The 25410-nt window shown below is 36.7% G+C and overlaps 1 protein-coding gene across 3 annotated transcripts in view; it reads left to right on the top strand.

The window, feature by feature from the left end:
* Positions 1-20868, top strand: part of Plcl1 (phospholipase C like 1 (inactive)) — a 334782-nt gene extending 313914 nt beyond the window's left edge. For 2 of the 3 annotated variants that reach the window (XM_078017799.1, XM_005324334.5), the window contains one exon: positions 19180-20868. In XM_078017799.1, coding sequence (XP_077873925.1) covers positions 19180-19362 — 183 coding nt within the window. In that variant the 3' untranslated portion in view covers positions 19363-20868. The remainder of the gene's footprint in view (positions 1-19179) is intronic. The other variant, XR_013424222.1, reaches the window with a different exon arrangement.
* Positions 20869-25410: the final 4542 nt, after the last annotated feature.

Below are 25410 nucleotides of genomic sequence, written 5' to 3' on the forward strand. Positions count from 1 at the left end.
ATGGTGCCCTAGGAGGAGAAAGACTGAAGGCTAAAGTTTGAGTTTCTTCATATAAATACCACCAGGAAAACAAAATTAAAACTCATAATAATTTTGTCTTGATCATTGACTAAAAGGTATAATTTAACTAGAATGTGTTTTAAGTGAAATATAGGCTCCTTTGACCACGACTTGCTCTTAGTATAAATAGATAGGGCAGTCTACTTGGTGGTGTGATCAGAATCCACTCACTTGTTTCCCACCAAATATACCCATTTTTACTCTACTGCCTCCTGCCTTTCCCGGGTTTACCTGTCAATATTCTCCCTGAACTTAACATTACAAATTAGCATGATTGTCAGTCCCTTGATAATTTTGTCTAGAAATCTCTCATTACAGAGAGCCCGAGTAAAAGGTACAGGGTAATGTCTTAGAAAAAGATGAGCTAAGTTTTGAGTGAGTTGACCATCCTTGCCAGAATTAAGAAGTTGGAAAATGAGATTTTTTCTGGAAGTGAGCAGCAATGGCCCTGGGAAATTTCGAGCCGAGGAGAATATGTGTTCAGCGGCACCCAGTTTATTCTTTCATTCGACAAATGCTTTGGAGCCTTACTCTGGGCAAGGCCCCTTGATAACTGTTCAGATACAACTGTGAACATGACAGAAACAGCCACTGCACACAAGCAGTCCGTGTTCCTGTGGGAGATGCGGATGTTGAAAAGTGCAAGCATAATTAGTTATTTAATTGTAGCTGTGGCAAGTGCTATGTCAAGGAAAGAGGCTGCAGAGAGTGAAAAATAATTTTTCTTAATTCACTATATTGCTAAAAAGGGTTGGCGCCATCCTTTTCCATGTTGTCCAATGAGGAAAACACTAACCCCAGGTATCTATTTAAACGCAAAATACATAATAAAAATGAAATAAAATTATGTGTTCAGTTCCTCTGTGACATTAATCATATTTCAAGTGTTCACTAGATACATGTGACAGACTTCCACAGTGGATAGACTCCCATAAGGAGCAGCAGAATATTTCCTTTGTTGTAGAGATTTTTACTGAGAACACTGTCTGGGCTATAGAGTTACACCTGAATTATAAAGGAAAATGAGAGAGCCCTTAACTGTTAATTCCTCAGAGAGCAGAAGATATACATATCTACCAAAATAGTCCACTTTTGGCTGCAGGCCACAGTACAAATCTCATCTTAGTCTGGCCTTCAAAATGACAAATGAGGCTTGATTTTTAAATTAGAGGCAGATTTCCTTTTTTCTTAGTATTCTGATTATTGAGGTTTTATATTCTGTGCATGCTCATTTTTGTATGTTTGAGCAATTCATCCATGGTAACTAGGGGATTTTTGTATTTTTTCCTTTGATTTATAAAACCTGATTACATAAAATAAATGTCATGTGGTGTACAGATATGAGGAGTCTTGCAGACTTTCACTTTAAAATAATATAGTAATGTTTGGTCTTCTATAGCTAAGAAAATTAAATTTGACTTCGGTATAGTCAATCTCCATTTTTTAAGTACAAGAGAAAATAATATGTGGGTAGAGAATAAGGAAATCTACTGTCATGTTTTTATACCTTTGAAGTTGACATTAGTGGAAGACTTCATTAAAACACAGAAACTGAAGTTGTCGTGGTGGGGGATTTGCTTTTGCTGCCACACCTAAAGGTCACTCTTTGAAGGGAGCCGAGATGGATTCCAGGATCCATTGATTTCTTACTAGTACTGCATTGGGCTCTGGCAGGTGTCACCCTGGCTGTTGGAACAAATAAATATTGAACATTAGAGAATAAGGAGGAGTGGCCCAAGGGATACTGCTGTAGACTGGTTAGAAGGTTTCAGTGTTTGCTCTGAATAGACATATGTAAATTTTTACTTGAGCAGCATAATGCACATGACCAGGTGAAGTATTCAAATATTAATAGAAAATATTTTCCTTAAAGGAGTATAGTTCTCAAGTCTCTAGGGTAACGAAGTTTTAAATTCCTATCTAGGTGTGTATAATTCCCTTAAATTGTTCCTAATGAGGTTGCTCCTTCTCATTAAGTGGCCATTTTCCTTAAGGACATGCTTTCATTTTTCTCATATTAGTTTCCACTTATGCTTTGTGTTCCAACCATGACAATCCCTCTGCAATTATCCCAATATCTTGCCTCTGTCTTTGTGTATACTAATTCCTTCTGCCTCCTCCTCAAGTTCATTATCTGTAAGATTCAGTCCAGACATGTCTTTGAACAAGAATTACATTTTTGATTCTAAATCTATGCCTCTCCCATTAAAAAAAAAAATCCTATAGTCTTCTGAGATGGTTTTGCTCAGTGATTAGTTTTAGATTTCTTTCTCTTTTTTCAAGTTTTTCAGAAAATGAAGAAAGGTAGAACAAATGTTCTACTGCCCTGGACCACTGGGATTGATACTGAATGTGTTAATCTCTACCTTAGCACTGAACTTGTTCTCATTTGGGTTCCAAATCTGATGTGTAAATATTCATTTGCACTATTAAGAAGTTAAAAATGATAGAACTATTTCCTGAGCATATTAATGGGTGAGGGGAATTGGTTTTAACTAGTGTGATGAATGAGTGTGTGTGTGTGTGTGTGTGTGTGTGTGTATTCATTCTGAGTCCTTTTGCACATTGACAGTGTATGATTGATCTTTTCTCTCTCCCTGGTTACTCTGAGGTTAGTTGGCATTTTGTGCAGAGCAGGATGGGAGAGAAGCAGAAAAGGAAGTATCTAAGGATTGCATCTTCCCAATTGTCCTCCAACTTGCATATTTTCCTTATGGTGATTATCAATGCATAATGATAACATTTTCCACATGCTTAATCATGTTGTCAAGTAAAGAACTTTGTCTTCTAACTACTAACAAATTATGCCTGAGAGCTTTGCATAATTAGTTTAAGTTGAATTAGTTTAAATTATATGTATTAAAATTCTCCAAGCAGCAAGTATAAAGATAATGTCTTGTACATATAAGAGGTGAGGATATTTTAACACACATATTTTTTATTATATAAAACAAATTCTATTAAACCTACTTTTAAGTTGCCATTTTTCTCTCCATTTAGCAAATTAGGAAGGAAAGTAGCTACATAAGTATTCTGGCTTTGAAGAGAAATGATAATTTCAATTTTTGCTAAGAAAGATTTTTTCATCTGAAAATTTGTATATGTAGTGTTTATTTCTAATTTAAGGGTTTAATTGTATATGTTGGTGATACACCAGTGTTCTTTGATTACTATGTAAGCTCTCATAATTTATTTAAGGCCACTTTTACATACTTAGAATGATCAGGGTACAGATCTACATGAAACGGAGAAGTAAGTAGAGTGGTTTTACAGGCATTTCTAACCATTTGGAGCTCAAGCTTTTTGTGGACAGACCTTTGCTCCCTACCTAAGTTCAAAACAGGGGAGCCACCTGCTGGACAGTGGGAGAATTCTTCGTTTTCTGATGGTAGTGCACACAGAATACATAAAATCCCTTTCAAGTTTAGGTAGATTTCCATTTGTTTAAAGTAATATGATTTACATTTTTATTTATTGGCTAAATTTTCCACTTCACACAAATATAAAGGCTCCAAAATAAGGAGGAAACCCCCATTAGGATCCTATGGAAATCAAGTTGGAAGAGCAGTCAACCCTAGAAGCAGAGGCTTTTAGTTCATTTCATTTCATATTTTGTCTTTTTTTTTTCTTTCACAGTTCATTGTTCGGTCTAAGTGAATGTGTGTGTGTGTGTGTGTGTGTGTGTGTGTGTCTAATAAATCTTATAAAAGACTTTCAACCCTCTCCAGCTACTCTCTTCCTCTTTCCTCTCTCTATTCTCTCCTCGCCTACACAGCCAAACTTCTTAACAAGGTTGTTTATTCTTGCTGTATCCATTTCCTTACCTCCCACTCACTGGTGAGCCAATTTTAATCTGTCTTCTTCCCTGACACTCCATGAAATCCTCCTCACCAAGGTCGCCAGAACCTCCTCATGATGAAATCTCCTCAACACTTCTCAGCTTCTATCATACTTGACTACTTGGGAACATCCTCCTGGCACCACTGCCCGGCTCCGTCATGTGGTGCCACTGTCTCCAGTCTTCTTCCTACATCTCTGGCTATTTCTTCCCAGGATCCTTTGCAGTTCCCACTTCCTCTGTCCTTCTATTAAATGCTGGTGTTTATTCTAGAGTTCTATCCTAGGCTCTCTTCAAAGTCTACCATATCTCCCTGGGTATAACTCCATGCAAATGGTTTGATTTCCATCTCTGTGCTGTCAGTCCCAAATGTGTATCTTTGGCCCATGCATCTCTCCTTATCATACTCTAGAAGACCCCTACTCACATGGCCACCATACTTCATACACCTCACTACTCACCTCTGCAGCACAGCAGCTTGGGTGGCCTTGCTAAATGTAAAACCGGCCCTGATCATTTTTACGGACCTCTGCCTCCTTTTTCCCCAAGGTTTCCCATGGCTCCTCTTGTAAAGGAGCTACACAGCTCTCTGAGACCTGCCTTCCTACACCCTTCCTGCTTTCCAGTGTCATCTTTCATTACCTTTCTCTTCCAGACACAATTCTAGGCCCCCTGAATTTTCCCCAGTTCCTCAGTGGCACCAGGGCTGCTCTCAGGCTGTTCCTTATGCCTCAAAAGCATGTCTTGAACCACAGCTCCTGGAAGTCATAGCCTGTTCTTTCCCTACTGCATGGGGCACTATTACCTGTGCTTTAGGTATTCAGTCAGGTACCACCACATGCTCAGGATGCCTTTGAGGACACCGCCTCTTCTCTCACCCACCAGCGTTAGGTATTTCTGCCATGTGTTCTCATAGGACCCTCTTCCTCCCTGACCACAGAAATTTAATTGCTTCCTTATCTTCTTACCACAGGCAGTCTCTCTTATTTAACAGAAATGATGAATGTTGACACAGCAATTATAAACCAAGCCTTAATTAATAAACTTTTAGTATGTAAGGCGAGCTCAAAGAAGGTCTCAGAATCCCCATGTTTTGTAGGAAAGGAAACTGCAGCCCACAGGAGTTAAGGATATTTCCAAAGTCAAACAGCCAATTCACAATTTATGAGTCATCATTCTCTGCCGCAAAGACAACTGCTATTCTTTCTGTCTTTCTGACTGATGCCGTTTTTTTCTATAAGATGCTTAGAAAACCATTGCTGAGACAAAAGCATAGCTTAAACTTTATTGTGTCTTTGTTGTTAGCCAATAAAATTGTATGATTAAATTATGTTAAGTTTGACATCTGTCACTTGAAATAAATCTTATTTTTGTTTTCTTGCATGAGTTACATGGAACAGAGATGCACCTGGGCTTCTTTAGGTGAAACGATATGTGATCTTGTAAGAAACACATCGCCTGGAAAGAGGAAGAGCCACAGAACCAGCAGCTCCTGAGGCTAGAAGATTATTCACAATTCACACAGACATTGAGGGCTGTTCTCTTTTCCTCTCCATTTAGAGCAAAGCTTCGTGGATTTTCACTTTGGTGTTGTGACCTTAGAGGGCTCAGCTCTGCTTCTCTTTTATCCTCTGTATATTTCTTAGCACCCCATTCTGTTGGTAACTGGCTAAGGCTCTTTGATATTCCTACCTTCAACCTCTTAAAGAGTTAATTCATCAGATTGGTTTGTCCACTGTCATTACTGCCTGGCCATTTCATAGCTACTGATTGGCCATATGTGAATATTCCTCTGTCTACCATTTGTGACCAGGACAGTCAGCTCCTGTAGTGCAGAGCAGGGCCATCTCAGCTCAAGGTCAGCCTGGGGCTGTTTTCTTTAGCAGCAGTCTGTAGCCTTGGAAAGCATCACACAGGCTTGTCAAATGGAGTTCTGGATTTTCTACATAGTGATAATTTAAAGTTTTTCCAATTTTTTTTTCTTTTGTGGTTCACATATCCATGAATGTGAACCAAAAAAGAAATATCAACTACTGACATATTAAGAAATTGAATATGAGTATTCTCTTCCAATGGTTGCTGATAGTTTCATCCTCACAGTAATCTATTCTGGGAAGAACTCTGAGGCCTGGAGAGGGAGAAGGATTAGGGGAGGTGTGAGCATGACACAAGATTGAGTGGGTTTGGCAAATGTATGGTGAATTTTTCCAGGCCTATATATTTATAAAGTTGATTTAAAAATAAGAACGTAAGAGTGATAGTATTTGACATTTAGAAGAAATGTTTTGACGAGTATATATGATGACTTAATGGTGCGTATTTCATAAAGTCAGCAGGAGTGAAGCTGTGGAAATGTACATCTCCCCAGTGAAGGGTACTTACTGCTGTGAACTTGTGTTTCTCTGTCAGTTGAATTTTTGCTTTTAATTCCACATAAATGGATCATTATTTTCAAAGAGGCTAGTAATGTGTTGACCTTGATTGGATTTTGTATTTGAAGACCATGATGAAAGATGTTATGAGACATATGAAGAAATTTAATAAGCATACTATATCAAATGGCAACACTGATTGTGAATTTCTTTGAGGGTTATGTCAGTATTGTTGTTACTGTAACAAATGTAATGTAGAATGTCCTTATGTTCACAGATGCATGCTGAGGTATTTATTGGTGAAGTAAACATATACAAGTAGGGTCAGATAAGTTGATCAAAGCAACATAACAATATGAACAATTGGGAAATATCGATACTGTTCTCTCAACTTTTGTGTAGGGTTGAAATTTTGCAAATACATAAAAAGTCAGAGGAAAATGTGTTGCTCGCGGTTTGATGTTGTGGATGGCTTGAGTTTGAGATCTGAAACTTCGGTCACTCTTGGATCAGGGAAAACAAGTCTTGACATTTTCCTCAGAGTAGCAACTGACCTCATGTTTAAACAAGTGCTCTGCTGGATTTGGAGCATCAAAGGTGAATCCTCAGTAGTGGACCAGATCTCCATTGTTGAGGAAGCTGAGTTGATCACATCCTCAATTTAACTATTAGGAAGAAGTAGCACATTTCATTTGATAGTTGCCTTGTCCTCATCATGAAAAGTCATTGATTGGTAGAGGGTATAGAGCAGTTGCCCCTTTGACTGTGTCTGAGGAATAACTATTTGACCACTCTACAGGACACTGAACTGGAATTCATGCCAGCAAAAATGAGTGCCAATGAAACCATCTCTGGCTTCCATAGGCCAGCTCTGCACATGCTATGATGATCTCAGAGGGGACAATTCAGCCAAAGAAAATGATTTTTATTTTCAGAGAATAAAGAATAAATGTCCTTGGTTAAAGAACATGTCTAGATCAGACCTAGCACTGTTCTGGGGCTTCAGGGAATGGCACACCATAGAAGGCAGTGTGAAGGGTATCCCTGAAGTTGTGTAACATGGGACCAGATGTCACAAAACCATTTGTCTGCTGAAACTCATAGCACCGTGGAGGTGGCAAAGCAGCTGAAGCCATTCTGTGGTCATTTCCCCCTGACTGTGGCCTGTTGGTGTTGTATCTGCAGTCTTATTGTGGCCTTTTTTTGCAGAATTATTTTTTGGATGGAGCAAGTAATCAGTAATTTGAGCCATGGAATCAGAAACTTCTCAAAGCAAATATCAGAATGCATTTAAAATTTGTTCTTCTAATATGAATGAGTATCTTTATAGCCTTTGTCCATTCTGGGGTTTTGAGCATCCTACATCTTTCAAGCTGTTGTACGTGGTCTTTTTTGAAATGGGAATAACAGAAACCTGCCTAGTTGTGTTTCTAATAGAAACTGTTTCTGAGTTTGTCTTATGGCACTCAAGAGAGTAGTATGAATTCAGATTTCAGGGTCATTTATTATCCACACGAAGTTAATTTTGAGATTATTAGAACTTTTAAACAAGTGCTCATCTCTTGTGCAGATGACCATCCATTACTAAACTTTAATTTGAAATACAATTTATTAATTTTGTCACCTTGATAAAGATGGATATTAATCTTCTGTCTTTTCTTATGAGATCTGTTAGGCCTGAGGCAGATGATCACAACACTGGAGGGAAAGAGTAGAGCACAGGGGAATCAACAAACAGTGACTTCTGGTTTTTTTACTGAATGGTTCTTTTGTCAAATGACTTCAGGGGAATTCTCAGGATACCGGTACCATCACATAAACCTGAATTCATAAAGCTCTCTGCCGTGGAATCATATTTTTAAAGTTTAGCTCAGAGTTTTCTATTATTCAGCTCACTGGTGTTGAAGCAATTTTGTTGACATTTTGGTAAGTGGATTAGGCTCACAGTCATTTGCTCAAGGCAGACAGATGGCTTCTCAAACAGAGAACCCTGGTAGGAACCTATCATAGGGTGTCTTCAGAAATATAACAGGTCTGTCACAAAAGATAATGTTTGTCATTCATTTCGTTTGGTGACAGATTATTTCAGTTCATTTTTACTTTCTCTTCTGGCTTCAATGAAATAGCTGTTCTAAAAAATTTATTCCAGGAATGAACAAATGCTTCAGTGTTTTATACTAAACAGTATTGTAGCCTCTTAATTACTAGGGAGAAAATGAGCTTTCGGAGTGGGAAGGATGACACATTCTGGGGTTCTCCAAGGAAAGTTTCCACATTAATTTAATGGTTACTTTTTAAAAATTCTAAGCATTATGAGGTTTTTCCCATAGGATTAAACAGTGATGCAATCCTGGCTTTTATTCTCAGTGACATTTTATTGACCCCCATTGGTTGAATGGGTCTTTGTCAATTTCAAGATGTTTTTAAATTTCCTCATATTTTATAAGGTAAAATATAATAGACATATCTATTATTTTGAGATTATTGATAGCAAAACATTGCATTTACGGAAACCCTTTAACTGTCCATTTATAAAATAAGAACTAACAGTCTATAGAGTTTGCCACGTGTGCCAGGCATTGCTCTAAATTATTTTAATGTATTATCTTTCTTAATCTCTCAACAAATATATGAGATGGGTACAACTATTACAGTCTTCTTATGTATGAGGAACCTGAGGCACCAAGTGATCTTGTCCAAATTAAAAAATCTAGTAAATGGTACTGCCCTATTTGAACCCAGGTGGTCTGACAGTGTAGCTCACAGTGTAAGTAAGAATAGCAACATGATCATAATTCAAAGCCTCTAGGCCAAATTGTTGCCATATGAAATAAATGGGGAATCCTTAGAATTCAGTTTATTCCTTTATTACTTCTAGAGTTCTGATTCTGCTCTTTAACTTGTATGTGCTGCCATATTGGGTAGGCAATTTATGTGTGAAATGGGCTCATTGGTAGTATAAGGAGAAATTCATGTCTCAGGGATCTTAGAATTAACCATTGGATCCTCACATGAAGAGCACCATTTAAAATGTTCAGCTGGTATTGCCAATGGATTTGATTCTTTAATAATCTCTTTAGATCTATCAGGATTTTTGATGATATCTTTAAATTTAAGATCATTCATTTTCCCCAGCATTTCCCTTGCTCATGAATCTTCTACCATTTCTTTCGTATTTCAGTTTTCTGAAAAATTGGCTCAGATTAAACTTATTAAATGCTTCTGAACTCCTCCTACATTGAAGACAAAGGTCAGAAATCAAAGTATCAACATAAAGGTAGTATTATGCCTGAGACACTTATAAGCGTCTATAAAAGAATTTTTTCTTTTATACACCAGAGAGGGCTTAAGCTATTTTTTTCTTGTCTGTATTTCTAAGATCTATTGGCTAACATGTGCAATATATTATGTAATATTAGTCTGTTTTCCATTGCTTTAACAAACCTGAAGTTGGATATTTTATGGATAAATAAGACTATTTAGTTTATGATTTGCAAGATTCAAGAGCATGGCTCCAACTCTTGTGAAGCTCTCCCTGCTTGCATCACATCGTAACACTTGGAATCATGGCAGGAATCTGTGTGAAGGGGTGAGATTACATGGCAAGACAGGAAGCCAGAGAGACTGGGAAGGAGTCTGTCTTTTTTGTTTTTATTTTTCCTGCTGTATTGGGGGACTAAGCCTAGCGGGACCCTACCACTAAGTACATTCCCCAGCCCTTTTTCAAATTTCATTTTGAGACAGGGTCTCACTAAGTTACCCAAAGTGATCAAACTTGCAATCCTCCTGTCTCAGCCTCCCACATAACTGGGATTACAGCTGTGTACCACCATGCCTGGCTCAGTCTTATGTCCTTATAACAACCCTCTCTTGAGAACTAAACAGGTAACCAACATTAGTTACTTCTAAGACACCTCTCCAATAATCTAAAAACCACCCACCAGACCCTACCACCTCTTAACGTTGCCACTGAGGACCATAGGGGAACAAACTCAAACCATATACAAACCATAGCAGTACACAAAACAATTCAGTGATGAAGAAGCACCTATTGGCTTAGAAAGCAGGCATTTTCTATTATTTCCTTCATACTTATTTACTATATGAACCTGGATAATATATTTCTTTAGCTCTATTGCGTCTATTTCTTCATCTGCAAAACAGTATGGCTAACCTTCAATATCTTGAAAACTTGAAATAATTACTAAGAAGAACTATTACTAAGGAGAACTAAGCAATATTGTCACTAAGTGGTACTTTATCATCTACTTGCCACATGTCAGGTTTAAATTTTAAGGAAACAAATTCTAAATGGAGAATATATCAGGAAAAATTGGCTATATTAGGCAATTTTGCTGCTGGGCCATAGAGGCTGCACCCTTCCATATCATCTGTCTATCTGTGAAACTGTAGAGGATCGAGGACTCGAGGCTATCATCAAAATATCCTTATGACATGTTTCACTGACTGTAAGATGCCAAGAAAGGAATGCAGAGGCCTGCACAGATATCAAATTGTGGCTCTACTGTCCTTTTCCTGAGGACGACTTGCCTGATCCCTAGACTACCTGTCCTCACAGCCACACATTGCTCTTCCTCAATCTCAGTTGCAAGCACAGCTGTAATTAGACATAACTGTATTTGTATGGTTGTTTGATATGAGCCTGTATCCTCCCAGGACAAGTTCTTTGGGGTCAGGGACAGTACCTTTGCTCACTATTGACCCCTGGAGTCCAGCACAGTGGTTCTAAACTGGGCAGTACTGCCCCTAGCAGGTGTACTGGGAAATTGTAGAAGTGATTAGAAGGACTCTCCTGGCATTCAATGGATGTGGTCAGGGATGCTGGATGTCTTGCACTGTGCAGGACATTGCTACTTAATGCAGAAGTGCTCTGTGTCAAGGAGTTTTTCGTTTCTGCATATTTTATCTGAAAGCTCAGTAGGTTTATCTATAACATTGTCATTATTGATAGTGAAACATTGCATTTACTAAATCTTCAATGGGAGTTCATAACCCACTTGAATCAAATGTATGAAATATGATATGTCAAGAGCTATGTAATGTTTTGAACAACTAATAATAAAAATTTAAAAATTCTGTTTACAGGATGATAGCAGCTAACAGTCGATAGAGTTTGCCTGTATGACAGGTCCTATTTTGAGTCCTACCTGACTAAACTTTCTAAAATATAAATTTAAGTATTTTATTACGATAGTTATTATTATTTTGTTACAAGAAGTTTCATGAAGGGCTCAGGACTTGAGGAGAAAGTAGGTACTGAGAGGAAAGGCAAAATGTAATCCAGAAATTGTTTCCAAATTATTGACTATTTTTTTTCACTGTGGGAATTCTATTCTCTCTTTTTTTTTTGCTCAAATTATTATACAGTAATATTGGCACAGCCAGGAGGTAAGGTAATGATTTTAAATTGATTCTTTATTATTGTTGACAATACATGGTAGGCATCTCACAGGGTTCCATGAAATAGACGCTGATATTATCAATCACAAGAAAACATCCTTTGAGGTACTTTTGAAGACTTGGCAATTTTGGTGTGGTTTGTGGATACTATTTATCTTCTCACTTGTGGGCTTATCATATTTTCCCTCCATGGTGAAATCTACTTATCTTGGCATATTATCTCTGCCCTAATTAAGATATGCCCTTCCTTTTATTATTTGTCAGTATATCTGATTGTTTGCCATTATTTGTTTTTAATTAGTGTCTATCTGGTACATCTGCATTGTTATTTTCCTACATGTGCTCGTGTTTGTGTGTGTGTGACAGAGGGAGGGAGGGAAATGGCATATGACCTATTTTAAATTTAAACACATTCATATTAATTATAGACATCTGCCTACTTCACTGTGGTTTCTAAATGCCTATCTAAGCATTTATATATTGCAATACATATTATTTTAAGTGATTGGTCTCTTATTTCTTCTAACTTTACATTAAAATTAGGGCACTGTATTTACTTTATTTTAATAATGAATGAATAAGTTGTACTGTGAATTTCATTTTAGACTAATAAAAGGGAACCTTATAATTATTTATATTGAAAAGCCTTAATTCCAGTGAGGTGAAGAACCAGAGGCCAAAGACAAAATCTGATATAGTTAGTGTTCGATAAACATTTGTCTGATGGAATTTGATGAAGAAGGCATAAATTAAAGCCCAAGTCCTAATCAATGGCTAAAAAAGACTACATTATTTCTAAAGCAAAAGGAGTAAGCAAGTATGTCTCACTCACAGATAAGTTAGAACGAACTACAACAAATGGGAATGTGAAACATTACCTTTCATACTTCTTTTCAGAACTCTGGTCAACAAATGTTATCAATGTAGTAGGTTTTATTGAGCAATGCCTTATTACCCATTGTTATCAGTACCTGTAGTTAGCAATGTGGCTAGTGGATTATTAATAATTTTGCTATTATTTTATTAGTCTTGAGTAGCATTTAAGTTATTCTAACTTTTGGGCAATGGTGCACTCCTGTAATCCCAGGGGCTCCAGACAGGAGGATCATAAATTCAGGATGTGACTCAGTGTTTAAGGGCCCCTGGGTTCAATTGTTGGTACCAAAACAAATTAACCAACCAAACAAAAAAACCCACAATGTTACACTACTTAATTTTTATAAAGTATTCTGCAAATACGAGGATATAAAAATGGACTCCTGTAGATTTAAAACTATTTTTGTTGGTACATAATAATTATGCAGAATATTTTTGAAATGAAAAAGATTTCATTTTAAAACTTTTTTAAAAACATGGCTAATATATAAAGTTTTCTGATTAAAATGCAGCTAATTGCCATATTGAAATTACTAAGTTCCTCATTCCTTCAACAGTCAAGTTAGCCAAGATATCCTGATGAGACAGATATAATAATACAAGGTGTTATTTGAGAAAGAAATATGGAAAAACTTTCAAATTTAATTTTCATCATGTTGAATTTTAACAGTATAACTTCAATTTTTCCCAAGCCTTTATATGGTTATATTTATTAAACATGGTCTCCTGCATTTTGCAACTCTATATGAACTCTTTGACATTTAATTATTCTTAAAATTTCTTTAAATTACCTTCTAGCTGTTATGAATTATTTTTCTTTGAGTACTGGATTCTCAGGACTTAGAAAGACTTATTTACATTCTGCTTCCATTGTCTTCAGGCATATTCTATTAACTGGAATTAATGACCAATTCTAAAATGTATCAGTCACTAGAATAATTTTTATATAAAATTTTAAAAAGTCTAATGGCTCAGGTGAGCATGCCAAATGTAATTCTTTTATTAGAAAAATTAGCTGGGTTTGGTGGCATATACCTGAATCCCAGCAGCTGGGGGGGAGGCTAGGCAGGAGAATCACAAATTCAAAGCCAACCTCAACAACTTAGTGAGGTGCTAAGCAACTCAGCAAGACACTGTCTCTAAATAAAATAAATTTTAAAAGGACTGGGGATGTTGCTTAGTGGTTAAGCACCCCTGGGTTCATTCCCTGGTTTAAAAAAAATGTATATAATGTAATTGTATTATATGATCAAAATTTTAAAAGCAGTATTTTATTTGTTTTGGACTCAGTTTTAGAAGAACAGATAAAATTCTATTAAGCCAAGAGTGTTGGATCAGACCTACCCTACAATATCATCTGTATTTCTTGAGGGTTCATGGAGTAAATTTTCAACTTTTTAAGTGGCAAGTAGACTGCACCTGAAATATCAGTTGCAAGGTGTGGAAAAATAATAAATCTGAACATTAATAACTCAATGCCATGGAAACTTTCATTTTGTGTGTGTGCAATTAAGGTACTTTACATATAATATCCTAATGGCTACACCTTTGTGCCCTCTAACTCTTCTTAGCACCTTGTAACCTTCTGACACAGCCAGGTTTTCATTCTAGAAACCAAGAATCAGGTCCTCTTTAAATAGTTTTACCCAATATTTCAAACATAGCAATGTACCAGAAGTGTAACATCAAGAGAAAAATATCTGTCATGATTTAAAAATATTTTGACTCCATTATTTTAATTTCCCAAATGAAGGACATCATAACTGTTGTTTCTATTTCTTTGGAACAAAGCATCTAACCTCTTGAAATGATGGAGAGATTCCAGAAACCATGGTGTTTGAACTAGGAAGGTAATTGTTGTGTCCAGCCTACCACAATATGGTCCCCCAATAACTGGAATGCATAAAGAGCTGCTGGTTCAACAGTGGTGTCTGTAGCCAACTTTTATGGTAGTGCCATCCATGTGTGAGTCTAGTTGTGGATACAGACTCTCCTATGGAAGGAGTATTGGGGAAGCCTCTCTGCCCTTGAGTGTGTGCTCAGAGACGCTTGAAGGATTAGCCTAGAGACAGAGCTCCATTTGTTTATTGTACTTGTATACATGTGAGGGTCTTTCCATTCCCAGAGTCCCAGTTAGCTGCTTTAAATATTTGTGGTGTGCTCTGCAGTAGCCCACACATTTCCTTCACACGTGATGAGGACAGTGGTTGTGATGTATCCCTGCTTTTTCCTGCACTAACAACACAAGGGATAGTACAGTTCATGGGAAAATGGGTGTGAAGGTGCCACGGGTGTCTTTTGTGAGTTACTATGCCAGATTATAGTCAAATCTATTTTCACACAGTGGAGGGGAACTGTATTTCTTGGTAAGAACAGGAATAAATAGAACCCTAATGTCTTCTGATAGATCATAAGATATATAACTGGAGCTGGGATGGTAGCTTTGCCTAGCACAGATGAGGCACTGGGTTCTATCCTCAGCACCACATAAAAATAAATAAATAAATGAAATAAAGGTGTTGTGCCCATCTACAACCAAAAAAATTTTTTTAAAAAGATATATAATTAATGAATAATTTAGATTTAGTATTCTAGCCTCTTATGATTATGAATTAATGAGGTAATGTATGCACATTGGTTCATACTTCGTATAGTGTTTTCAACATATTAACTACTCTTTAGAGTTGTATTTTCATTTTAGTAATCAATTCATTAGAAATAACCAAAACTGTGGTGAGAAGGTACAGCAATTCAGACAACAGTGTAAATTGCATAGGGTATTTTCTAATTTCTAGATAATGTACTTTAATTGCAATTTAACCTAATTGGAAGGATTTAGCAAAGAATGCTTGTTTTTAAAATATTCACCAATCATCATTAATTTTTAGATTCAGACTTCTATGATGATCTCTTTGTGGTTTCCCATGATTCCAGCTATTGCTTTCTACATGTGGATCTCAATTCAGAAACCAAATGACTGTGAAGGATGAATGGTGGCCATCATGCTCGGGACTCTTAGTCTTTTCATTCTGTGAACTTTCCTGGGCCAGAAGAGATGCCCTATATTACCCTTATTTTCCTTTGGGTTGAAGAATCAGTCCTCATTTTTCCCTTGAAGCTTCCCCAGTATCAGGGGGGAGAGAAACTATGTGTCCCCATGGGATTGCTTGTGTAGAAAAGCCAGCAGCAGCTTGACATTTCTTTCAAGTTGAATGTTCTGTGGTCAAATAGTGCATTAATTTTTGCATTCCATGCTGTAACAGTCCCAGACTTATTTTAGTATGCAAGAGGTGTTTCAATTTAGATACCACTAAGTAAAACAGATTCTCCTGGGCTTCTCTTTCTCCTCCTGCAAGACCCTCTGTTTGAAAAGAACAGAATTAAAATGATCTTAAGAATGCCCTGTAAGGAGATACCTTGCATACACACAACATAATGAATATTTTGCTTAATACGTCTTGGAGGAAATGCTATACAGGACAGAGACGTTAGGAGGAGGAGATCTGGTGTAACCTGGCAAGTTAGTGTTTGTGACAAAAGCCAGAGGGAGGTTACTAGATAGCTGGGGGAATTTTCTGTACATAAAATGCGGAAAAGTCACCAGTAAAAAGAAATGCTAAGCTGGGGACTGTTAACCAACTGAACACTGCCTAGAAGTCTTTTCTTGTTCTGGGGGCTTAATTGGGAGGATCCAAAGAAAAGAGACAGTATGGGATTCTTTGAAACAGAACAGAAAGGTGACCCCTATTCCTCCTCCTTAAAAGAAACCAAAATTCTATACAAATATTTCAATGTAAGCTGCTCATAAGCTCTTTATCACCTTTTCAGCTTTGCTTACTTTATTAGTTCATAGTTTAGCTTCTGAACTTTCTGCTTGTTTGTTTGTTTTCTGCCTGGAGTGCAGTGACATGTATTATCTCCAGAGTTATCATCAGGAGATGATGTAGTTGTGTTCTTGTGCACTGGTACAAACTGTTTTGTCCATTGGTCATTGTTTTCCAGAGAGACTGACTTTACCAGAAACTGGCACAGTCTGGCATTTAGGCTTGGATGCCACCTCTTAGAACTGATGGCATTTTGACTGATTAAAATGCATTTTCTAACCTGTTGTAGGAAAAGGGATGTGAGAATGTTAATAGTATCAAGCTTGATATTTTTGTATGTTTTGCTGCTGTCTTACAGTCAGGGAAGATGCCAATTTTGCTTCTAAAATGCTTGAGTAAAATAAGTGAAAAGGGAACACTTGTAAGTAATTCTCCAAAATGAACATGGATAATCTCATTATTAACATAGCTTGTTTTTAAAGGAATCTTTCCACTTGTAAAATCAGCAGCAATAGACATATTTCTGTAGAACAGACTCTTGTAGATAGATTTAAAACAGATTTTGTCAAATCTATACTAAAATACACACAGTTCCAAAATATTTATTATTGTAGCAGAAAATGTTAACTGTTTTCCACATCACCTTATAGAACAGTTTACCTGTTATAATTTAAATTGTAAATGACTTACCATACTTTATTTAATCTTAGAACTGTTGAGAAAGGTCTGGAAATATTTTCCTCATTTTTACAGAAGAGAGAGTGGCCCAGGTTGAAAATGGTGGAATATACCCAACTTACACCCCTGCCAGCACATTCTTGCTGCACCCTGTCTTCCTGACCTCAGCTCTCATCTCTAAGTTCTGCCAGGCTGTGTCATGTGGGCAATGACTTTTTTCTGTCTATGTTGATGCTATGGGTAACAATAAATAGGTGGCTTTACTGTGCTCTGAAGAGGGTGCATGCTTTGCCTTTAAAAGATGCCATAACATGAAGTGGTGCAGACCACAGACCCTTAAGCAACCCAGCTCTACAATGTAGCAGCTGTATGACTTCGGAAAAGGTGATCACTCGGAACCATCAGTGACTTGAGACTAAGAAAAGTACCGACCTTATAGATGTTGTGACAATTTAACAAATGAATGCACGTAAAGCACAAAGAAGAGTTTCTGCACAGAGTAAGCAATTTATATGTATTATTATCACTTAAGAATTGCATTTTCCTAGGTGGATGTGACTTCACTTTCCAGTGTCCATAATGGACTCGTTCATTATCCATATTCTTAGCAAGAAACTCCTGAAACTCTGCTGGTTTTGTGAATATTTCAGAAAATACATCTCTCCCTGATGGTCCTCAGTCTGTCGTCTTTAGATTATCCACATGGTGTGTGGAAAGAACACTGAACTTGGAGACCAAAGACCTGAACTTTAGTCCATCTCAGTCATCAGCCAGCTGTGACCTTGAGCCAATCATTTAACCTCCCCAGGCTCAGCTTAATTTCCCTTAATGAGAAGGCTAAATTGTATCCTCCAGGGATACAATTTTAATTCTAAAATCCCATTCCATGAATGGGAAGTTCATTTTAACACAAACCTTAGGCAAAGCCCAGTTACCCATCCCATATTGCTAAAGGCTATTAGAAGAGTTTAGCTGTCATTGCATAGGTTAGATTTGTCATGTGCCTGTATAGATTTTTGGGGAATTAAATATTCCAAGGCATATCTAATCCCACATTTACTCATGCAATTTAAGGAAAACGTATTCATCCAATTAAAGAGGCATAGCAATGCATCATGGAGTACTGTGCATATAACAGGTGAATTATCCTTTCTCTGAACCATTGCTTTGTAGAAGAATGCTCCAGCAATCCCATACTGTCCTTCACAATTTCATGGTCACACTTGCAGGCATTGTCTTGAGAATGGAAGGGAGAGAGTGGGAAGCTATTTCATATTATTTTGTCCACACACTATAGAAATGTGTTCCTACTCCTGTACCTTTCCCCACCCCTTCAGCCCCTGGGCCAGTAACAGTGATTGTATTTTAACAATGAACTGAAATTAAAAAATAAAAATTGTGGGAAAAATGTGTTTCTCAGGCACTGATGTAAAGGATAGCTAATGTGTCTCTGCAATCTTCTTTTACTTTTTGTTTTGATTGACATGTTGAGCCTCTGGAGAGTCTTTTTCTCCATTAGCCAGATGGGAACATTGTCCTCTGGATGGTGGAAAACACAGAAGGAATGTGGGTAACTAATAATTTATCAACAGGCAAATTACAAGATAACTCAATATATTAACAACCAGCTCAGCAAGTGTAAGGGTGTGTAATTTACTGGAGTGAAGATGCTCTGCTTTGTAAGCTCTGATATACCGAGGGCTGATTTAATTTTCAGTTGTTTAAGGAAAGACATCTTTCCTTGATTCCTCCTGAGCTTAGGAATGCTAGGTCTGGATGGTAGAAATTGCAGCAATATTCAAAGTCTCAGAACACCATGATGGAAGTATCAACTGTCCTCAATGCATAACGAGGGGGTTCCCCACTATTGGAATCTCAAGGGACTGCCAGCAATCACAGAATCAATTGAGAAGGCTTAGGTTAAGGTCCTGGAATTGAAGTCCTTTAATAAATCAAGCAAAAACCCTTGAGTAGACCCTGGAAAGGAGAGTTTGCAGATCTGGGTCTATTTCATCATTTAGAAATAGCACTCAGGATATACAGCAATGCCACTCAGGATGAGCCCAGCCCCTAACTATCTTCTTTGGTGTCTATTTCTACCTGTTTGCAGGGACAAGGAGACCTGTTGAAGAATGCCAAGAATGAAGCTATAGAAAACATGAAGCAGATCCAGCTGGCATGCTTGTCTTGTGGACTGAGTAAAGCCCCCAGCAGTAGTGCTGAAGCCAAGGGCAAGCGCAGCCTGGAAGCAATAGAGGAGAAGGACGGTGGCGAGGAGAATGGGAAGCTGTGACCCTGGCAGTACTGACATGCTTACCCGTCCTTCTCAAGGACTCTGGTTTCTCATACTTGTATTCTTGTTTTCTTTATTTACTTTTTTTTTTTTTTAGAAGTTCACAAGGAGATAATCTTCTGTGGAGTATTGGACATAAACATTTATTTTCACACTGTCAGTATTTTAATGTAGTTAATTTATCTCAGTTGAAACCTTGAGTAACAGTGTTTTAAATTCTGAAGTGTGTATACACACCCATGACCCATATGTGAACACCTTTGGAAAAAGAGGAAGAGGGGTGTGTGTGTGTGTGTGTGTGTGTGTGTGTGCGAGAGAGAGAGAGAGAGAGAGAGAGAGAGAGAGAGAGAGAGAGAGAGAGAGAGAGATCCTGTTAAAATGTAAAATTGATTCTGTGTTGCATTATTCATTTAGTAAGTTATTCCTCTATCATTATCATCATTTTTGAGACAAATATGTTCATCTGAAATTCTAACAAGCACTTACTGTAACCTGATGCTGTGTTTAATTTTACTTCTCTGCTCTTGTCATTTAATTTAGAGATATTAGCATAGTCTATTATTGAAGAAAACCAAATTTATCAAAGCATAGATGTTTTGAGAGATTAAATATAGATTAAAAAAATCCTAGGAATCATAGTCAAAATAAAAGTAAATGAAAGATTAAGCAAATGTTCAGAATTTCTGGAAAGATCAGCAAAGTCATTTCTTTAGTTAGCAAACTCTTTAAAATATTTATTAAATAAAATCAATTTTTAGGAAGTTTTCTTTGTAGTTGTTTAATAAATTATACAGTTTCAGTGGGAAACCTGGTCATAAGTGAATTTGCACCCACCTGTGTGGTACTCTTAAATACACTGAAGGCTCTAGTAATAGGATTTTGATGTGTTATTAACATGCAGTAAAGAATTTCAAGATTTGTAGAAAGGACTCGCTTCCAAACTGGCCATCTAACATTCATTTTCTATAACAGACATGGCAGCTAAGAAGTTTTAGCTTTGATGGGATTTAACATAGGTACTAAATTTAAATTTGAAGACATCATCTACCAATACCATTTTACCACATTTAGCTGATATCAATTCTGTGTCAGAATCTTTATGATTTAAGAACTGATTCCAAAGCACCTATAATACAATTTTAACACATACAAAAAATGCGAAAAAGCAAAGAACTAATTAGAGTACATTTATCATTCCATCTGCATCATTTTTACCCTAATGTCTTTATAAAGTACTTGAGTGTAATGTTCATTACCTCCGACAGAACTAAATGTTCTATGGTTATGAAAGAATATATTTATTTAAAACATTGCTTTTATTTTGAAAAGCTTCTTAATTAATTTGATTAACAAATATGCTAATTGGGGGAATCTAGAGAAGATAATTGTTGAAATTTTGCAAATGTAAACATCTTCTATAGCTATTGTGTTATTTCTGACTTCTTCTTAACACTATTATGTTCACATTGCACATTACTGAGACAGTAAAGATATGAAAAAAAAGCACTTTTCTTGTTCCTTGTTCTCTTTTACTGTAAATTAATTGATAAAGGAAAGATGATGAAAATGGCTTATTATATGAAAATATCTTAAGGGATGTGCTATTTCTGTGACCAGATATCATAAAATTATTCTGTGAGTTTAAAACTGGGAAAGGGATGACTAAATTCATTAAAGATACATTTCGATTTTCTTCCCCTTTGGTACTAGAGATTGGACCCAGGGTGCTCTACTACTGAGTTACATCCCCACCCGCCTTCCCTTTTTATTTTTTGAAACAGGGTCTCACTAAGTTGCTTAGGGCCTCACTAATTTGCTGAGGGTGGCTTTGAACCTGTATTTTCCTGCCTCAGCCTCCAGAGTTGCTGGGATTACAGGTGTGCACCACTGGGCCCAGCTTGAAGGCAAGTTTCTAAAAGTTCTACAAGGCCTGAAAAAATTTCTTCATATTCCATTTTACTAACTTTCCAGTAGAAGGAATAAAAAATGTAGGTATCTGAGTCCCTTATGAAAAGAGATAAAATACACAGAAACAAAACCCGCCTTCCATCAGTTAGTTAGTTGCAGACTTCTTCACCTCTGTAAATTCCACTTGACTGATCCATGCCTCTACTGGTGATATGAATGGGTAGGGAAAGACTAAGCTTCAAAAACTCTCAATATTTATACATTTATTTACTTTGGGATCAAATCCAATCTTTAGAAGTAGCTTCCTACTTTATTCCTTTTGAACTAGAGCTCCAGTCACCCTTAGGATCTCCTTAAGTATTCCTGAAAACACAATATGTACTCTCCCTCATCTGGCACCACTTCTAGCCATGGGCTGTACCCATTCCATTCCATTAAATCTTGCTGCAAAATAGGAAGTGAAATGTGGAGCAGAAAGGAGCTTTAGAATCTGGAGAGAGAAGCTGAGGGTCTGGTCTATACAGAGAAAAGTTAAAAGAAAAACAAAGCCTTTTGCTTATCATGCTCCTACCACATTATTACATTCAAGTGTTTTGTCTCCTTTCTAGATTTGAACTGTTAAGGATTAAGCGCCCTTCTGTCCACTTATCTTTGGGTGATGCTAGTAAAGTTGTGAGTTATATATCAGTTCTGTCTTTACGTAGTCATCTTTTACATGGCCAAGGGGATTTCAGGCAGAGATGGTAAGTATTATCATGGACATTTTACAGGCGAGAAAGCCTGAAGCCAATGAGATAGTAAATGAAAGAAATTATTTTAAACTTAAGCCTGTCTGATATCATGTATAAGAGTATTTATTTGGTGATTTTTATTTTAAATTTATTCTCCAAATTTTAGACTTATACTATTAACTCCATTATAATCACAAAACAAAGATGTGTTTGTGTGTGTGTGTACATACACACTCTGAAAATATTAGTGACCAGAATAAAAGCAAAAATGAGAAACAGACACATATAAAAAGAAAAAATCACTCATTATTAATATTTTGATTTTTATCCCTTCAGATGCTGTTTTAGAGTTTAAATTTGTTCTCTCTTTTTTTTTTTTTTAAAAAAAACCTCTTTTTTATACACATACACGCATTGGAGCTCCTACATTCATTGAACTGAATGTAGCCCACAAATGATGTATTTTATTTGATCATTGAATCTTTTTCAAAAATTTTTAATCAATAAACAACTTCTGAAAATCAAGAAATTTTCTTTGAGATTCAATTTCTTGTTTCTTTTAAAATATTGGCTATTTTGATAACCTGAGACACTCTCCCTTCCCCTGACATCACATGTACTCCTCTTGCTTGACATCAATTAATTGGAGCTGCCTCTCCAACAGGGGCACATGCTGTCCAGTTTGCTAAAGTGACTCTTCACTGGCCATTTACATCTGGCCCCAATGGATATATTAGGTTGTGATCCTGGATCCAAATCATCATTTATAATAATTGTGCTTAGTCTTATTATGTGATTTCCATAAAATACTTAGTAAATCTCCTATTGCTAGACTTTCTCTCCCCCTATTTCATATTATATGAATACTGCAGCAATAAAATCCATTTTTATAAAGTGTTTAAGTTATTCTTTAGGATGAATTTTTAGATGTGGAATCATTGGAACAATGGACACTAGAATTTTAGGGATTTTGAGAAATATTGTCAAATAGTCTCTGGAAAACTCACCCAACTTAAATTCCTACCAAGAATTTATAAGAGTGCTCAAATCTTTACTAATAATGGATTTAATTTTTAAAATTTTCATCTTTGCCAATCAACTAATTTTTTAAAAAACAATCTTAGTTTCCTTGATCTTTAACCTCTGGTAAGTTTTGATATATTAATATGTTATTAAATGTAAATCATCAGAATTAACTTTTGTTCTCCAGAGGTCATAATCATGAAAGTGAAATGACGCAGAATATATTTCTAAATTATATGTTGGATATGAGACAAGGATCCATAATATATAAAAAATGATTACAATTCAATAAAAAGACAACCCACTTTTAAAAAATGGACAAAAGATCTGAATAGATTTTTCTTCATAGAAGACATGCAAATGAGAAATGAGCATATGGAAAGATGCTCAACATCTTTAAACAAAAATCAAAACTACAATGAGATATGACTTCATAAGGTTAATAAGAACTGTTAGGATGTGAAGAAATTGAAGTCATTCTATACTGTCACTGGGAATGTAAAACTGTGCAGCTAGTCTGGAAAACACCTTGGCATTTCCTCAAAAGTTGAAACATAGAGTTGCCCTATGACCTAACAATTCTACTCCTGGATTTATACCAAAAAGAAATGAAAATACATGTCCACACAAAATTTTGTATAAAGTTCTAGCAACATTATTCAAAATAGTCAAAACATCCATCGACTGATGAAAAAAGATACACAAAAATTGAATATACATACAATAGATTATTCAACAATAAAAATAAACGAAGTACTGAGTCATGCCACAGCATGAACGAACCTTGGAAGCGTCACGCTTAGTGAAGGAAGCCAGGCACAGAGGCCACATATTGAATGAATAAAACTAGAACAGGCAAATCCATAGACAGAAAGTAGACTAATGTTTGCCAGGGACTGGTGAAACTGAAGTTTTTAGACGAAACTTGATTCTTTGCTTCTGCAAAGAGATTGAGATTCTCCACATGTGCTGGTTGTGCGCCTCTGCAGCAAAAAATATTGCAGCTTTTAATGGTGGGCTACGCTTCCCGTATTACAGCAGTCCTCAGCAGCTCACAGTTGATTTCTTCTTCTTTCTGGGTTCTTATCTTGGGAATTAGAAGAATGAAATCCACAGTCAAGATGAGTGAGCTTAGAGTAGGATTATTCACATATGCACAGAAAGAGAACTCCCACAGACGAGGGGACCCAGGAGAGGTTGCTGTCTGAATCTGCTATTCTAGGGATTTCTATATCACTTGGGTCCATGCTATTGGTCCAAACACATGCTAATTAGGGTTTGGAAAAGTACTAATGCTATTGGTTAGCCCCGAATCCCACTCAGGTTTGCCTTCCTTCCATTTTCTTGCTTCTTAGGAAGCTGGAGGTTGAAGGCAGTGAATCTCAGTGTTCTGGAGCAGCAGCGCTATGGTGGGGCAGGCCAGTGCGCCTTGGCTCACCTACAGTGCTGGCCCACCCTGCCTCAGGCCTTTGCTGACTGCCTGCACCCCAGCTCCCCCTCTCTGATGCTCTGCCGCCCATCGCTGCAGGGACCAGTAGGCCAGCTGTGCAGCTTGGTGACTGGGGAGTCATCCCTGGGAGGAGGAGGACTGGGTACTGATTGGTAATGGGTGTGGGTTTTCTTTTTGGGGTGATGAAAATATTCTGGAATTAGATGACAATGATAGTTTTACAAATTTGTGAAGGTACTCAAAGCTATCAAATTGTACACCTTAAAATGGTGAATGTTTTGGTTTGTAAATTTTACCACAATAAAAGAATTAAGAAAGGAAACAGATAAAAGAGAGTTTACACAATGAATAGTGTATCAGTGAACAGTGAAATAACTTCAAGAAGTTAATATATGTGAAATTGTAGAGAGGGTAAAGATAATATTTGAAAAAATAATGGCTAACAATTCTCATTTTTTATAAAAACTATAAACGCACAGATCCAAGAGTCTCTAAAAATCCCAAAGACAAGAAGCAAGAGGAAAACAAGGTACATCATAGTCTATATTTTCAAAAGGCATGATAATGAGACAATCTTAAAAAAAAGTGAAGACATTATGAATAGAAAATCCATTGGCAGAAATAAGAAAGCCAATGGATTTCTTATTATAAACCATGTACTGAGATGACAGTGCAGCAACTTATTTAAAGTACTGAAAGAGAAGCAGAAATTGTACCCCAGAGCTCTACCTATACCCAGTGAAAGTACCTTTCAAAATGAACATTATCAAAAAAATTTCAAAATCTGAATTCATCACCAGTAAAGATGCACCAGGAAACATTAAAGGAAATCCTTCAGGCTGAAGGAAAATGATGCCAGAGGGCTGGTGATCACTATAGGGGCAAATAAATTAAAAAGCGTATTGCTTACATTTCTTAAAAAGGTAATTGACTGCT

The sequence above is a fragment of the Ictidomys tridecemlineatus genome, chromosome 7 (assembly GCF_052094955.1).
Source record: "Ictidomys tridecemlineatus isolate mIctTri1 chromosome 7, mIctTri1.hap1, whole genome shotgun sequence".
In the NCBI taxonomy this organism is placed as follows: Eukaryota; Metazoa; Chordata; class Mammalia; order Rodentia; family Sciuridae; genus Ictidomys; species Ictidomys tridecemlineatus.